The 17,873-nt window shown below is 34.4% G+C and overlaps 3 protein-coding genes across 3 annotated transcripts; 2 read left to right on the forward strand and 1 right to left on the reverse strand.

Annotated features, from left to right (window-relative positions):
- Positions 1-2,433: 2,433 nt before the first annotated feature.
- On the forward strand, positions 2,434-7,067 carry LOC105216513 (alpha-N-acetylglucosaminidase). Its single transcript, XM_011191038.3, has 4 exons — positions 2,434-2,575; positions 4,457-4,617; positions 4,681-5,081; positions 5,244-7,067. The coding sequence occupies exons 1-4, from the start codon at positions 2,521-2,523 to the stop codon at positions 6,919-6,921; spliced, it is 2,295 nt and encodes a 764-aa protein (XP_011189340.2). The 5' UTR covers positions 2,434-2,520; the 3' UTR covers positions 6,922-7,067.
- Positions 7,068-9,849: 2,782 nt separating this feature from the next.
- Positions 9,850-14,029, reverse strand: LOC105216514 (exportin-1). Its single transcript, XM_011191042.3, has 6 exons — positions 12,517-14,029; positions 11,538-11,908; positions 10,989-11,468; positions 10,545-10,877; positions 10,098-10,463; positions 9,850-10,028 (listed from the first exon to the last, which is right to left on the reverse strand). Exons 1-6 carry the CDS (start codon positions 14,027-14,029, stop codon positions 9,879-9,881), a joined length of 3,213 nt encoding a protein of 1,070 aa, XP_011189344.1. The 3' UTR covers positions 9,850-9,878.
- A 1,579-nt stretch (positions 14,030-15,608) lies between these two features.
- Positions 15,609-17,641, forward strand: LOC105216515 (protein fuzzy homolog). Its single transcript, XM_011191043.3, has 4 exons — positions 15,609-15,749; positions 15,818-16,381; positions 16,461-16,969; positions 17,131-17,641. Exons 1-4 carry the CDS (start codon positions 15,672-15,674, stop codon positions 17,186-17,188), a joined length of 1,209 nt encoding a protein of 402 aa, XP_011189345.2. The 5' UTR covers positions 15,609-15,671; the 3' UTR covers positions 17,189-17,641.
- Positions 17,642-17,873: the final 232 nt, after the last annotated feature.

A 17,873-nucleotide genomic window follows, 5' to 3' on the forward strand; every position in this document is an offset into this window, starting at 1 on the left:
TATCAGGGTGACGAGTAGATTCAAAATCCGGATGTCTGTCCGTCCGTCCATCTGTCCATCTGTCCGTCTGTCCGTCTGTGCAAGCTGTAACTTTAGTAAAAATTAAGATATCTTAATGAAACTTGGAACATATGTTCCTTGGGGCAGTGAGAGGGTTGGGCGAAATCGGACCATTGCCACGCCCACAAAATGGCGAAAGCCAAAAACACATAAAGTGTCATAACTAAGCCATAAATAAAGTTATAAAATTTGGAATAAGGGATCGCACTAGGAAGGGGCATATTTCGGTGTATTTTTTTTGGGGAAGTGGGCGTGGCACCGCCCACAAATCGGTTACTTATATATAACTCGCAAACCAATAAAGCTATATAAACCAAACTTTCTGCAGTCGATTCTCTTACGTACCCCACCATGAAAATAGTTGAAACTGGATAATAACCACGCCCACCTCCCATACAAATGTTAGGTTGAAAATTACTAAAAGTGGGTTAACTCACTAACGAAAAACGACAGAAACACAAAATTTCACAAAAATAATAGTAGAAGGAAGCTGCACTCAGATTTTTTTACAAAATGGAAAATGGGCGTGGCATCGCTCACTTATGGGTCAAAAACCATATCTCAGGAACTACTCGACAGATTTCAATGAAATTCGGAATATAATATTTTCTTTACACACTGATAACACGGATAAAAAATGGGCGACCACGACTACTTTCCTTATAACTCAAATTTTAATTCCATCTGATTCCTTCACTTTATCATGTATACATAAGGAACCATTGAAGATAGTGGAATAAAACTTTACACAAATAGTACATATCATCTCTGACTTCACTTGTGAAAAAATTGTCGAAAACGGACTACAACTTGTAAGTTTCTTCAATAAATTGCGAGAGTATAAAATGTTCGGTTGCACCCGAACTTAGCCTTTCCTTACTTGTTTGTACTATGCCTGTGGATTGAAATTTTTCCACAAGGCGGTAAATTGTTGATCTGACAAAGCGATTATGGCGACCATAAATTGGAATTTCGTTACTAAATTTTAACAATTTCGACTCGTTGTTGGATCGTATATCTTTCTATGATGAAATGACAAACCTTACTGAAGAGAAATGTCACAAGAGCGGGAAAAATATGTCGTATTTTGCTGTTCCTATCGGTCTACTTTTGTAACGTCCCTATTGCAAAACCCCCTGACTGCCAATAACGTCGAAAAACTGATCTGAAGAATGGAGTTTTGATTCCTCATTTTAGATATGAATCTCTTGAACTGTACCGCAATAATATATATTTGCAATTTCCTCAGTAAAAGGAACTAAAATTTACTTTCAAGGTCATTTCAGTAACCATAATGGGTAATAAGGGGATTAAGTGTAAGCAAACTTTACACCAACCGATATACCACTAAAAAGCATGATCTATGGAATCGAGCTTTATTCGATTATAATCTGAACTAAAAATGTGTCGGAATTGCTATATATAATTGCAAGCTCCCTTACCGAACTTCACATAATAAGATTTAAAGAATTGGCTTTGGCTCTAACAATAAAATGATTTTGGAAATTTGCATATTATTACATATGTCGCCTGACAACAAATTATGTCATACGATATATCGTTTTGTGAATAAACTGAATGAATCTGGAGGTCAAATCAGTACAAAATAATAACAGACGGTGAGACGGGACTTAGATTGGTCCTTATATGACTGTCGCGTCTACGTAACTGGGACGCAATGCCGCTATAACAATCTTACGCTATCTTAAAAGTAACAGTAATAATTTTAACAGCTCGATCATGTCTATATCATATATTGGGTCTAGTGAGAAAACAAAGTCACAAATGTGTGGCTGTTATGTTATTAACATATTAAGCTTTTCAGCGGTTAAAATATTGTAATTATTTTCATAATTCTAAAAAGTATGCTATATAAAATACAAAATATACTTACATCTTTTCCCGTATATTTGAGTTAACTTCTACTCCGATATGTGATTTATATCTCGAAGTTAGCCGACAATTGCGCTGTTTTACAATTTCTAAGACGTCATCGGACGGCTGAGAAACCAATTCATAGAGAAATATGCTCGAAGGATTGCCTGCCAGACAAATGCCAACTGCTAAAGGAAAAACACAATTTGTATTGTACAGGTTCTGTCTAGTGGCAATGCGTCCATCGAAAGCTATACCCTGTCACCACCATTAATATTTAATAGGTTCTTACAACTCTTTCTAGACAACCAAAACACTTGCTTTCGGTCAACACTAAAAATGTTAATAACGGGAGTACTTATTTGTTTATAAAGTATACAATTTTATATGGAAGGTTCATATCTCCCGCTTAAATACAACCTTGCAATGAATACCGTAAATTATATTCTGCATGTATGTACATATGTATATGATTAAACTTGAATACAGTCAATGTTCGCTCATCAACATTAATATACTAGTATTCCGCTTACAGATCTGCATAATCTTCTCACATGCCTTCAGTTGTTATTTCAATACGGAACGATGAGGTTGTTGATCATAATTCTTATTACAGCAATTGCATTTCTCTTCCCTTGCAGTAAGTAAACAATAATAAATATAATTAAAGTATTCATAAGCATACATATGTACATATATAAACTATATATGTATATTTAAAGCTGCATACATAACAAGGAACAAATATTTAACGATTAAATTAAGAAAAATAAAAAAAAACACTAAGAAAACAAATACAACTGTTGGTTTATAAACAAAAGCGAATATACATATATAAACCGTTAATTCTTATGTTAACCCATAAATAAACAAGTAAAAAGAGTAAATTTCGCTTGACATGTCTACTGGTGACAACGCGGGAAACTTATGTAAAATCCTGATCAACTTGGTTGTTTTCTCCAATCTTTCAGCTATCGGTTCGATTGTTACAGCAGTCAGAAATATTTTTCAGGTATTTTTATGGTACAACTTGACTTTCAACATTGACGATGGTGTCGCGATGTGGTTATTGTCTGTTTGGAAATCTATTCAAGTTTCAAGCTTTGGCCAAAGCGAAACTAACTACATAAGTATATCTTCTTCACTGGGTTTTATGTATCACCACTAAGCTTTAGCCTGAGTTACTTAGTTTTTTCTATCCGTACAGTGTATTTCACAAGAAATGTCTTAAACACTACAACAAAATCTGGCTGTATTCTTCGACATAATCTTCATCTTCATCTAGAGTAATTATTTGTTATACGGTGTTCTCATTTCGATACAGGTTCGGTAGTAAAAAGCCTCAAGACCTTCTAAAAAGGTGTGGGGAAATATTCGCTGGGGACTAAATCTGGCGAAAACGGTGGGTGATGCACTAGTTTGATGATTCATTGACTTTACAATATAAAGTGGAACTTCGATAACTCGAACTTCTATAACTCGAAGATCTCCATAATTCGAACTTTTAAAGTGGCAATAGCGTTTAGAAATCAAATTCCATACAAATTTCCTTCCATAACTCAAACTTATCGAACTCGAAGTTCTCCATAACTAGAACTCTTGATGTGGCAATAGTAGGCAAATTCCAAACAAATTTCCTTCCATACATCGAACTTTTCGACCAAATCTTAAAATTTTACTATAGAGGCAGAATTTTAAAGAGTCCCTCTATATCGTATGGAGATTAACAAAAAATATGGTATTACACTTATTGATTGTATAAATCATGTAACAAAAGCATGGGATACAGACGTTAAGAGCCAGACAATTGTAAACTGTAACAAATAAAACTACCGAATAATTGTTTTAACGAATGTACATAAAACTTTATGCGAAATCAATAAATAAGGTTGGGTATAAACCTATATTTTACGCCTTTTTGAAAAATTTTATGTTTTCATGAAAATCATATAACTCGAGGTCTCTCTTATTCGAAGTTTTTTTGTGGATTATGGTGATTTGAGTTAGAGAAGTTCCACTGTATTACTTAAAAAGGCAATAGTGAATATATCGGAACAGATTCAGAGAACAGTGCACAAATACTGCATTTATAGACTATAAGTTATCAAGACTCCAGATAACGAACATTAGGACCTCATTGCTTGCGACCTATTTTTTTAGCGAAAATAAAGGTAAATTTCTCAGATATTCTTAAGAAATTTTCCTTATAATAGTATGTCTCTGTGCCGGAAATGGGCAAAATCGGGTCAATACTCTCTCTAGCCCCCTTGTACCGGGTGGACTTTATACTGTATATATCGGCTAATATGTGAGATATGTTAGAAAAATTTAGTGAACGTATAATCTTGGACATGATGAAAAGATAAGTTTTTCCCACAAATATATGAGGGTTAGGGAAATATCTAAGCCGATACAACAATTTTTTTCCACCTAATTCTTCTACGTGATAAAACATGTATAATTTATTTCATTGAGATAGTATCATTAAGTAACACAACTTCTTGCAAATTTTTTTTTTCAGAATTCTCAAATGCTTCGGTAAGTGATCTACATGGTGTTGAAACACCTGCCGATACACAAGAATCCGCCGTCCGCGATCTAATTATACGCACAATTGGCGAAGATGCCTCAAAACATTTCGTCGTATATGTTGATAAGACAATGCCACTTAGAAGTTTTCAAGTAAGTTTCAAGATTTTTTTTAAATATATTTTTATTTAATCCTATTGTTCTTGTTCATCACAGATTAAGAAGACAGAAGCATCCACGTTAAGTATAGTTGGTTCGGATGGCGTTTCAGTGGCAAAAGGTTTTCACCATTACCTCAAGTACTACTTGCAAAAGCATATTGACTGGACCCACACGAAAGTGGAGTTGCAATTGCCGATACAGTTACCAAATGTTACGATTTTCTCCAAATCAGCTAGTCGCTTCATTTATTATCAAAATGTTTGTACATGGAGCTATAGTTTTGCATGGTGGTCTTTTCCGATCTGGCGCCGACACATCGATTGGATGGCAATGATGGGTATAACTCTAACTTTAGCACCTATTCAAGAGTACATTTGGCACGATATCTATGTCGAAATGGGCCTTACGAAGGATGAAATAGATGAGCATTTTGCAGGCGCGGCTTTTCAAGCCTGGTAAGTATTCATATAATCCTCTCTTAGATGCTTTCCTAGTTCTTATATTCATTATTTAAAATTGCGCTACTCGTTTTGGCAAAAATGTCGAAGTAATACTAGCCACTAAATTATTCTATGTTCAATAGATTCTTTAACATGAAACTGATCCTTTAATTTCAGGCAACGAATGGGAAACATTCGTGGCTGGGGCGGACCGATTCCACACTCATATAGGCGTATGCAAAAAGTACTGCAACAACGAATTTTAAAAGCGGAACGAGACCTTGGTATGCGTGTAGCATTGCCGGCCTTTGCCGGGCATGTACCGGTCGCCATGGCACGCATTTTTCCAAACATTACTTTTACACCTGTCGAACGTTGGAACCATTTTCCAGATAAATACTGCTGTGGTCTTTTCCTCGATCCCAGCGAACCATTATTCCGTCAAATTGCAGTAAAATTCCTAAACAAAACCATTGAAACTTACGGCAGTGATAATATATACTTTTGTGATCCCTTCAATGAAATACAGCCACGGCTCGCTACGGCCGATTATATGAATGCCACGGCATTTCACATCCACGAGTCCATGCGTTTAGTTGACGACTCGGCGGTTTGGCTATTACAAGGATGGATGTTTGTGAAAAATATGTTTTGGACAGATGACTTGATCAAAGCTTTTCTTTTGGCGGTACCGCTTGGCGAAATGCTAGTGTTAGACCTGCAAAGTGAACAGTTCCCACAGTATGAGCGTACACATTCGTTCCATGGTCAACCATTCATTTGGTGTATGTTGCATAACTTCGGTGGCACACTGGGAATGCACGGATCTGTTGATATTATTAATACCAATATTCGATTAGCAAGAAATATGATAAACTCGTCGATGGTGGGTGTCGGTATTACAGCGGAAGGTATCAATCAAAATTATGTCATGTACGAGCTGGCTTTGGAACGCGGTTGGTTGCTGGATGACTTTGATTTGAATGATTGGTTCGAAACGTATGCTGACGTACGTTATAGCATTCGAGACGTTCGACTGCATAGCGCTTGGCAATTACTTCGTCAATCTGTATATTCCTACAAAGGACTATTAAAACTTCGTGGAAAATATTGTATTGCAAGAAGACCATCGATAAATCTCAGTCCTTGGGTTTGGTATAATACTACAAATGTATCGAACGCTTGGGTCCAAATGATTGCGGTGCTTGGAAACACTACCATTCCTCAATACAATCGACCATTTGCTACCCATGACCTCGTCGATTTAACTCGCCAATTCTTACAAATAACTTTCGATCAACTCTATGTGAATTTAATGACTGCCTACAGAAGTAAGAATATGGAGAAGTACGTTTATATAGTGGATAAAATGCTGGAAGCCCTAAATGACCTCGAAACAATATTAGCCACCAACATGGAGTTCTCACTAAGTCGCTGGTTAGAAGCAGCGAAGATTTTAGGACGTACCCCGGTGGAGAAACAGCTCTATGAAATGAATGCACGCAATCAGATAACTGCATGGGGGCCTAACGGACAAATTGTGGATTATGCAACGAAGCAGTGGTCTGGCATTGTTATTGATTACTATCGTCCACGCTGGGTACTATTTCTAAAAATGTTACAAAAAAGTCTGGAGCATAATGAGAAATTTAATGAGGAAGCATTTAAACGTACCGTTAGTGAGGAGATCGAAAATCCATTCAGTATCAGTACTAAAGTATACCCTACGGAACCGGTTGGCGATACTTTAACTGTTGCCAAACAAATTTTCCACAAATGGACGACATACACTGACGACTCTCGTTTCAAAAAGTATTGCAACAAACCCATACGAATTGTATATGTTAATATTTGACTTAAATCGACAAATTTATACCAAGAATCTGTACATTGAATGTTTGTTTTTGTAATTCATGTTGTAAAATGTTCCTATTTTTTATAATAATAATGACACTGAAGTGAATTTTCTATACAGTCGAAACTCTATATAACGAACTCCTATTTAACGAAGTTTTCTTTATTGCGAGGCAATTATAAGAACACTGTGTTTTGGATCTACTTTGATTGTATTATAATCTCCATATAACGAATTTATTTTTCCCTATAGCGAATATTTCCTTATAACGAAGCATTGTTTGCGAACTCTAGCTGAGTATTGAAGCGTAGGATCCCTTTTTATGTCTTCTGTTACCATGGATAAAGACATTAATGAACTTTGAATTCGTTATATGAAAGGTAGACGAATCCATGAACCAATTTCACTGAAGTTTTGACGAAAGACAGACATTTATGAAGTGTACAGATGGAAAAATATGTATATACAGAACAGGAATGTAGTGTTGACATGTTGTCTAACCTAATTAGTAAGTGTATAAAGGGCTTTTCTATAAGAGCGCTACAAAGGTTTGGGGATATCAATGAAATTCTTTATTCCTGTGAGAGTACATTCGATGCCATTATGTATGGAACTGCTGCAATTTCACGTTCGATATTCGTACGAAGTTCATCAATCGTCGCTGGCTTGTTGGCATAGACCATAGACTTGACTTGACCCCACAGGAAGTAGTCTAACGGCGTCAAATCGCACGACCGAGACGGCCAATTGATTGGCCATTTCGTGAGATAACACGTTCAACAAACTTGGTTTTCAATAAATCGATTGTGACATTCGTTGAGTGGCTTGTGGCGCCGTCCTGTTGGAACCACTTATTATCCATGTCCATATCATTCCATTCGGGCCAAAAATATTCAGTCATCATTGAGCGGTATCACAGTAACGTGCCGGTCTTGATCATCAAGGAAGAAGGACGGAGCAATGACGCCACCGACCCATAAACCGCACCAAACCGTAATTCTTTTGTGATGCAATGGTGACTCATAGAGTACGTGTGGATTGCTGCCTAACCAATAACGCATATTTTGCTTATATTGAAGCCATTCAGTCAGAAATGAGCCTCATCGCTGAAGAAGATTTTTCGTTGAAAATCCGAATCATTTTCAAGTTGTTACACAGCCCAATTCACGAACATACGACGATTCTGGTGGTCAAGCGGCTTCAGTTCTTGCGTCAATTTGATCTTATAAGAATGTAGGCCAAGATCTTTTCGCAAAATTCTTCTTTGTCTCACTGGCACGGGAACATTTTGTACTGTGCCTGTGGAATTTTCCATTAGATGCTCAATTGTTGATCTGACATGACGATTATGACGACCATAAATTGGGCGTGGCGCTCTGAAAGTTGAGGCCACTGACTCCGTATTTTGGTAGTAAATTTTAATAATTTCGACTCGTTGGGTCGTATATCTTTCCATGATGAAATAACTGAAGAGGAATGTCAAAAGAGCAGGAAAAATATGGGGTCGTTTGTCTCTATTGATCTACTTTTATAGCGTCCCTTTTGAAAAGCACACAAAAAAAATGACATCCAAATAAGCCCTTCCTTGTGGAATACTTTGTACCACATTTTCCTACAATCGCTTTATTTATTTTCTCTTTATATGTTTTCGGTTTCGCCACTTTGTGGGCGTGGTAGTGATCCGATTTCGCCCATCAACCTCCTTATGGTGCCAATAAACGCGTATACCAGTTCCAGCAAGATATCTCAATCTTTACTCAAGTTACAGGCCGCACGGACGGACAAACAGACAAACATCCGGATTTCAACTCTACTCGTCACCCTGATCACTTTGGCATATATAACTCTATATCCAACTCATTTCGTTTTGCGACTTACAAACAACGGTTACGTGAACAAAACTATGATACTCTGTTTAACATTTTGCGAGAGTATAAAAACTAATTATCGAATGTGGAACAACAAAGACTTTAATAATATACTTACTGTATTCGGAAGTCAAATTAAAACGATGAAATAAAATGATCCGCTGTTTGTCGTCTTTCGCTGGTTTGCACCGTTATTTTTATTTATATTCGAAGCAAGTATTGAGCTCGCCCGATTTGCACACAAAAAAGCAAAAGTAAAATATTTGCAAAATCTTTTATAATAAATTAGACATTAAGAAAACAAGTAATGATAAGAACATTGAGTTTTAGTTGTGAAATTAATTTCAAAGGTTTATTCCGTTCTATGTATAATTGCTTAGTTCAAATGGTAAAATAGTAGCAATCGTAATTTGTTTACTATTGTATTTATGTCATCTCATCACGCTCTTTGCAAATGAATATGTTTCATAACGCATAATTTTCACAATATTTCGTTAAGTTTGATTTTATATTTAGTATATATATTTTTTTCTTTTACCAAACACATATTGCCAGATCCATTTGTCTGTATTTATGCATAATATATTTTGTTGGTATAATTCATTTTCACTCACATACGCTTACAATCATTTGTGATTTATATAACAATTAACGTATTTTTGCTCATTTTCTTTAATGTAGTTTGCATTTGTTTCTCATTCAATGTGTGTGTGTGTGTGTGTTTTTCTTTCTTTCTTGCTGTTTTGTTTTTCTTTAATATACAAACTATTTCTAAATTTAATAAAGAAACGCAATCATTCGCTTTGTTGGTTATATTAAATAGTCTAATAATATTTATATAGATTTATGATGTTGGATTTCTTAAACATTCATACTTCGACGACAAATATTCATTTCAAACATAACTTTAGAATTATTCAATTTTCTCATACGGGTATTAATTATAAAAAGATGCATTTGAATAATAATTGTTTATGTGTGGTTTTACACTTGTTTCACTTGTTTTTCACGTAAATCAAAACATTCGCTCTTCACTCATAACATCTTTCAAATGTTGATATTGTTTTTTTTTTTTTTTGTTATTATTATTTACTCATCCTGCATATCCTCCGGCAATTCGTGCGGATTCAACATACCAGGTATATTACGCTGCATCAGACGTTTATTAGCCTGCTCCTCGCGCAGTGCTGCCTCTCTCTCTTCTAGATATAAGTCGGAATCGTCCTCACCAGTTATTTCCTATTAATAGAGACACAAATATTTGTTATATATCTATATATATATACTATTCGTTTGGTGTTAACTCACCCTAATTTGTATAAGGAAATCTCTCAAATGCTCTTTAAATGCTTGCACATTTTCGTCCAAATTGAAAAGGCCAGTAACAAAGACCTTTATCTGGTTATCAGTTAAGTGATTGAAAGCAGATTTCAGTAAAGTGGCCACATACTCTTGTATAAAAATGGTGTTGTCTGGTATTGGGCCAAGACTAACCGTAATTTTATTATTCTCCACCAATGAGAACATATATGCTAATATTGTGGCATGATTGGCGAGGCCAGCTGTGTGCGAAGTATCAGTGACAACGGAGAATATTTGCATTAAAATATCAGTAAAATATGTTTGATAGAAACTCTGCGCTGCCTGTGGATGTTGTTCCAAATTTTGCAACATCTGTAAATATGAAAACAGGAATATATGTTGTTACTTGATATACAAAATATGTGTGTATAAAGTTTACAGAAATAGACGTACCTTATATAAGATGTTCAAACCCATGTCAGCAACATTACGCATTGTGTGTTTAAAAGCCCATACAACGGAATCGAACACAAGCCTGAATTGTGCCGGTGGAATATTGAGAAATGCTTTAAAGCAATGCGCATTGACGGCTTGCAGTAGCTCATAAAAGCTGGTGCGGTGTTGTGGATAATCTTCGAAATTCTTATTAATCATATCGAGAGTGCACTCAAAGACGGCATCGAATATTTTTGGTACTTCGTTTGTGATGTGATTTCGGAGTTTGTGCACAATTATGGCCATTGAGCTAAGCACTTTTGGTTCTCTGGCAGACGGCACTTTACAACGCTATAAATACAATTTGTGTTATTTATATATAATACATGTTTCAGTATTGTGAATATGTGAATAGATTAAAAAAAAAGTAAAATTAAAGTAAGAAATTGTATTAATGTTTACCTGATAATCTAACAAAACAGCATCGAGTAGTGGCGGTATAAAGTTATCCATAACCAATTGATTGTCATTAGAACGTGATACCCATTCCGATATTAGATTCAAAGTCTCTTTCTTTACAACATTCATTGATTTGATAAGCGGTTGGTTATTTACAACGACACCGTTAACTTCAATCGCTTGAATTATGTTTTCAGATGTTATTTTATAGACATTAAGCATATCCAGATATATGCGTCCCAACTGTATTACGTAGGCATGCCCTAAAGCCTTACAGGCGGCCACATTCGTCTTCAAAATGCTGCCCAACTGCTTTACAGCTGTCATATTTTTGAGAAAGTCCACATTCTTAGAGGCACGCGAGATAATATCATCCCAAACCTGATTTGGCAAGTACATGTATTTCTCAATTAAGGCGTCCTGCTGTACTTGATCCACCTGTGCAGATATCATGTAGCCAACTGCTTCATAGAACGTGTGCACCTAAGAGTAAAATATATTCCAATTAGTTACAACAATACAATAAAATATATGGTTTGTAACACAACTTACTTGTTGAGGCTGCAAGTCACAAATTATGCTGCTCATGGTGCTTAATATTTCATCGATGAAGGTACATGCCTCATTCGGCTGTATGGTCACAAAGTAGCGTCTACATTTGATGGCAATTTTTATGAATGTATCGCAAGCCATATCTTGCACGCCATCGTGCGTTTCGTGCATAAATTCGAAAAGTTTGTTCACAACAGTTTTAAGAAATTTCCAATGAGCACGCAGAAAACGTGGATACTGTCCAACTACATACATTATATTCGAGGCTATGATAGCCTTATTATCTTTACCCTTCTTTTGTTCGCACAAGCCAAGTAGATCTTTTATAACTGTAACGAGGAAACGTTTTTCGTCTTCTTCGCAGAAAGCACCTGTAAATAAATGGAACCAAGAGTTCAGTTATTGAGAATTTGGGTCAATTTCTTCTCTTGGAAGTACAATATTCTTGTCTGCTCATATGTAAGATTGCATGATTCTACAAAAGATTTAATATAATAAAAAAATATTTTCAAAATAATTTAAAGTATCTGTCCAAAAACTAACGGACGCAAAATATCAAACAAACAAAGGGTTATTTACTAAATGCGATCACTCTTTGCCATATCATACATGAAACAATTTTGGAGCCAACTGTGATATAAAATCAATAAATATGGCGATTATACTAAACAACAAATTTAAGAATTGCGTTTAGTGAAACTAATTAATATTATATGAACCAAAAAAACATCATATGATGGAATATCAATAATGTATGTATAATATTTCACCACTGGTTTTTTAACTTGAAAACAAATGAAATAATCTGAAAATTATAACATCCCGTTCAATCTTATTCATTTAAAAAAAAACTTGCTTTTGATCAACTTCTAAACTATATTTGCTAATGTCTAGTTAGATTATTTAAAATGAATTTTATTTAAAAAATATATATATTAATTATGCCCATGATTTAATAAAAACAAATTTTAAAACTTACCTGATATCGATCCTATAGCCCAACAAAGCGTGTTAAGATTTTTCCATGAGAACTCAGTACCATTAACTTGATTCATTAACTTTAATGTCATTATGCGTTCGGTATCAGCATAATCCAAATGAGTAAGGAATACGAGCGTTTCACGCATATTCTTATACAAATTAATGGCATTAGTATCTTTCATAAACTCCCGAACTACTTCGCCATTTTCATTCTCGACAACAAGTACTTCTTCTGGTTTAGCCATTCTCGAAATCATGATATAACGAACTTTAGATAAGATATTGCCATAGAAGCGACGTCGAGGAAAAACATTACGTTTAGCTAATGAGACTGCATCAGATTGAGTAATATGCGTTGTAGCGCCCACAAATGTTTCGCTATTATAGAGATCCTCAACGAGATTATTCCAGTATTCCATACAAATTTTGAACACTTCAACATCCTCGACTTCGGATATCATTACCAAATAAAGTAGAGCCTGATTTAAATAGTCGATATATTTGACGTCCTCTACAAGTTTACCATGTTCCTTTAGGAATGTACACAAGAACATTGCTAAATTTTGAACAAATACTTGTTCGGTGCTGCTACCATTAGCATAAATATGACTCATATTGGGATTTTGTCCAATCATTTGATCTAATTGCACCATCGTATCTTTGAACATTCTCGCAAAATTTTCATTATAATCGGGCACTGAAAGGCCTGCAATCTCAGAGAGGCACTGCAGTGTAACATTTCGAAACATTGGTACACTTAAAAACTTATAAATCAGTGTTTCAATTAATGCTGTTTCAAATATATAACCCAATGGTATCCAACTGAGGAATCGGAGTAGTGTCTCCAAAGTAACTTGAATTAGTGGCGCATTCATGGAACTTTCCAAAACAAATGAACAAAGTTGAAATATTTGGGAAAATTCAGAGCACATGGTATCCTTCAAATGCTTAGCCTTCATTTGAGTTATTTGTCCAGCAGAAAAATCAAAAACCTCTTCACTAAGGTTTTTCAAAATAACCATATTATTCTTGCAAAGGCTTTCGTTTGTCTTTGAAGCGCCTACTATGTCACTAATAAATGTTTCCCAATTACGAGGCCATTCACGTTTCAATATCTGAACCAATATCAAATTCAACTTGTTTAAGTATACTTTATTTGCCTCCATTGTTTCGGGGTCTGAGGATGTTTTAATAATAAGACCAACAACATATTTTTTGATTCCCTCGCACTGGTTGCGGGGCAAAATTTTCCAGCGAGTTTTAATTACTTCTTCAAGTATTTGCAGTGCATAGAATTTGGTTCGCTGATTTTGAGAAAATTCTAGTATGCTGTCGACTCGTGTCCATGCATCTGGATGCTCACGCAACGTTGTAAGAATGTCTTGTGCTAGACGCAACTGCTCCCCTTGCGACGTATACAAGCATTCTACAATCTTGTCTAGTAAGCTGATGTCAAGCTTCTGAGAAAAGTCCAACAATTTGCTGGCTTCCTCTGTCGAAAGCATCGCCATTGCCTTATAATAAAAGCAGCGCTCTCGTCTGCGTCTATCGTTGATGTTAGGATTAATTTTGTTGAGGGCGAGATTTCAGGGTTTTTGTATATTTAAGTGTATTGATATATGTTAGAATAGAGAAGCACAGAAGAATCTGAAAGTTAAAAATAATTGAAATTAAAACGATGAAGCTTTTTACTTTATAACGCGGAGAACAAATGAGTGATTATATATATTTTTTTATAGACTCCATTATTCTGTGGACCTTCTGTTTCATGCAATTGCGTCGCATGCGACATTCTGCATTTCCATATGATTTTACTTGTGAGCCTTATAAAGTCTTTATACCTTAAATTTAAGTAAAATATATATATTTGTATCTTTCAATATATTTTAACATCATTTACAAACCAATCGCACATTTTTCAGTAAAATTAAAGTTTTCAGGAAAATGTGCGTGTCCCGCAAAATACATCCATCACACACACTCTTCTTCTTCTTATTTGCTTTATGTATCGCACTTACCTACCAAGTATCAGCAGCCGTCGTTATAGTGCTCGCCTCGAATTCAATTAAAAATGCGAAAGAGTAAAAGAAAACTAATGGACGATATATATTTTTTATAAACGGCAAAACTTCAATCGTAATCTTTCATTCAAATCCTTAAGTGAACTCACTACGCTCTTTCACACTCACAATTTATAAAATTTAACAAAATATTAGCGATTTTTTCTATTAAAAAAACGCTGATGACCGCAAAACGAAACTCACACAAATCCTCAGACTTCAGAAAATCTTCACTTTCCTCGTTTCTTTCGATGTGAAATTCGTTTTAACATAATCCAAGAATAACGCGTCCCAGGGTTGTATTTGTGAGTAGTAGTTCGTCGAACACGTTATTTGAACACAGATATTATCTTCTTATGTTAACAAATGATTACCAAACGATAGTGAATTATTATTCAAATAAAACTATAAGTTAAGTAATGATTTAATTATATTTTAAAACATGAATTTATAACAGAATATCGTACATTTATTTGTTTCGTTAGTTACCCGGTAACCGGTTTCGATTTCAATTAAAAACTCTACCACACTGGCAAACTGTGCAACAGCCATGCGCGAAGATGAGCCAAAGAGGAGAAACCAAGAAAAAATCAACAACAGACCGATAGCTTTATTGGTATAACATAATTTTAACTTACCAACCCATGAAAGGGAAACTTTTATTGAAAATTAAATATAAATTAAGTTAAGTCTTTTTAATACTCAACATAGCACTTTGACAACTGGTTAATAGTCATTTGTTTACATAGATTAGGCAAAAAATAATTTTTTCTATTATGTTGTGATCAATAAGAATAATATGCAGCTCACACGACAAAAATAATAGTTGCTCTTTATTTTTCGAAATTTCGAAATATTCTGAAGCAATGTTTATTAATACAATTTGTTTACTATATTTTCTTTAAATTTAGTGAATTTCATACCAAGCATCAAATAATAAGCTACAACATCGTGTAAGAAAAAGTTGGCTTGTCACATCACAAAAAGATTTTTAATATTTTACGCGTGGTTTTTTAACTCAGTTAATCTGGCAACCTTCAACATATTTTTGTTTTGTTATTTTTGAGTTCTACTTTTCTCTGATTTAAAAAATATGTCGATTTATATACTTTGTTTAACAACAAATGGAGGCCTACCCGTATTTACCCGTAAAAAAGGAGATTGCGATAATGTAAACGAAAACACCGAATCTTGTTAGGTTTCGTTAACGAGGAATTAATTCCGTTTTCCTTTTTACAGCTCCCTTTTTCGACAGTGGCTTCATTAAATGGTTTTCATATGTTTTTTAAATCTTTAGGCATAACATTACAAGTAACATATTCCGAAGATTGGACATATGTTTGGAGAGATTTTCACAATGCTGTAACGTTGATCGCTTGTGCACGGTCCATGACCGAGGGAGTCTTGCAGACACTAGCCGAAATCGTTTTTGGTGCAATATCACTTTTTGTAAATATTAATGAGCTCATTGACCTGACTTTGCTAGACCGCATGAAAAAAGAAGCTAGGAATTATATGCCTGTAGTGGATGCCGCACTCGAGGCTTGCACAACACGTATACTGGGTTTTACAAACTGCATTTTATCAACTGAAAATCAGCAATTGGGTCAACGTTTAAACGATTTTAGTGGCCTGTGTGGTTCACTTTTTTGTTGCCTTGTAGTCGGTAATAGTGTTACGGTGGGTACAGAAGGTTGGTGGGATTTGGATCCAATAGATCGTGAATTACTGCTGCTTTTACTGAATTCGTCAAGTTCTTTACAAAATGACATTCCTGTGTATTTGCCGAAAAAGGATGCCACAGTAAGGATGAAATACATTTTTTTTGTTAAATATTAATTTTTTATTTTATTTTTTTTTTTTATAAATTATGTTTTAAAAGTTAGCGTATAGATTTGTAACAATTCCATTAGCTCCAAGTAGTGTCATTTGTGTTATATGCGGAGCTGCGCCTAGTTTTCGTGAATTGCGTGCTATGGCTCAAGACATATTTTGTTCAGAAAGTTTATTACAGAACGTCGAAAGATGTATAACACGCAGTCTACCGGAACAATTGGAGATCGATCAATGTGTTCTAGCAATAATTGTAGCTAATTTGAACGTTAAAAAATGCATACTTGCAGCCAATGCCAATCAAGCTACAGGTGGAAAAAGAACAATAGGCGGAGGCATTTTGCGATTAGATATATTGAAAAAAATTTTTGATCAAACCGTGCAAAATAATAAAAGTATTAATGGTATATACAAAGAAGATCAAATACGTACACGTTGTATAGAACCACTCGACCAATATTGGTGCTTGGATTACCATAAGTGCTATGCGCATTATGATAATGCTGGAAATACCATATTCATACTATTTATGTCTTCAATACCAACGCCGGCAATGAGGTATGTTGCATTTCAAAAAGTATATTATATATGATTTTAGCTAAATCGCTTTGCTATATTTATCACTATGGTGAAAACAACAGACTTAGTTTTTTTTCTTGACGACAACTCGTTTATCATCATATAAATTAATAAACTACACTATACTAATTCCCTTTCAGATTCATAGCCCAGAAACTACTCTACTCAATTCTTCAAGACAAGTCAATCAGCTGGTAAATTATTATTTGAAATAATATATTTTATGGAACATATAACATTGGTTTTCGTATAACGTATATCAATTTATACATTTAATATTTAAGTATAATTTATTGTCTGAGAATATATTAGCTATAAAATTACCGTTTTCTTTATTTGTTTTCACAGTTTGTATAATATTTTGGAAATTGTTATTGTCGATATTCTATATGTGTATAATCATGTTTACACATACCATTTTAAAGTGTTAATAAATACACAATCATTTTGAAATAATTTTTTTTTAGTGCATAATGAGCAAAAGTAATACAAATATATTATAAACACGGCTAGTTTATACATATACCGTACAATTTTTAGTAATTTACCAATATTTATAATTCCATTAAGTTGAAAATTTGAGTAAACTTTAGGATTTTCCTAATTGATTTAAAAAATAAAAAGAAGCATTTATTTTCTATTGTTTAACAATATTTGTACATATGAAGTATTGTATTAAATTACAACCGAAATATATTTTTGAAACCAAAAAACAATTTACATTTGGTAAAAAAATGCTATTAGTATACATAGATGCGATTTGGCAAGATGGGATTTTTTTTGGGTTCACATCAATAATACCAATAATAATTCCTACACAATGTATATACATAAATGAAAATGTTATACGCAAATATTTATAATGCAAACATCACTTAAAAAG

This window comes from Zeugodacus cucurbitae, chromosome 3, assembly GCF_028554725.1.
Source record: "Zeugodacus cucurbitae isolate PBARC_wt_2022May chromosome 3, idZeuCucr1.2, whole genome shotgun sequence".
Taxonomy (NCBI): Eukaryota; Metazoa; Arthropoda; class Insecta; order Diptera; family Tephritidae; genus Zeugodacus; species Zeugodacus cucurbitae.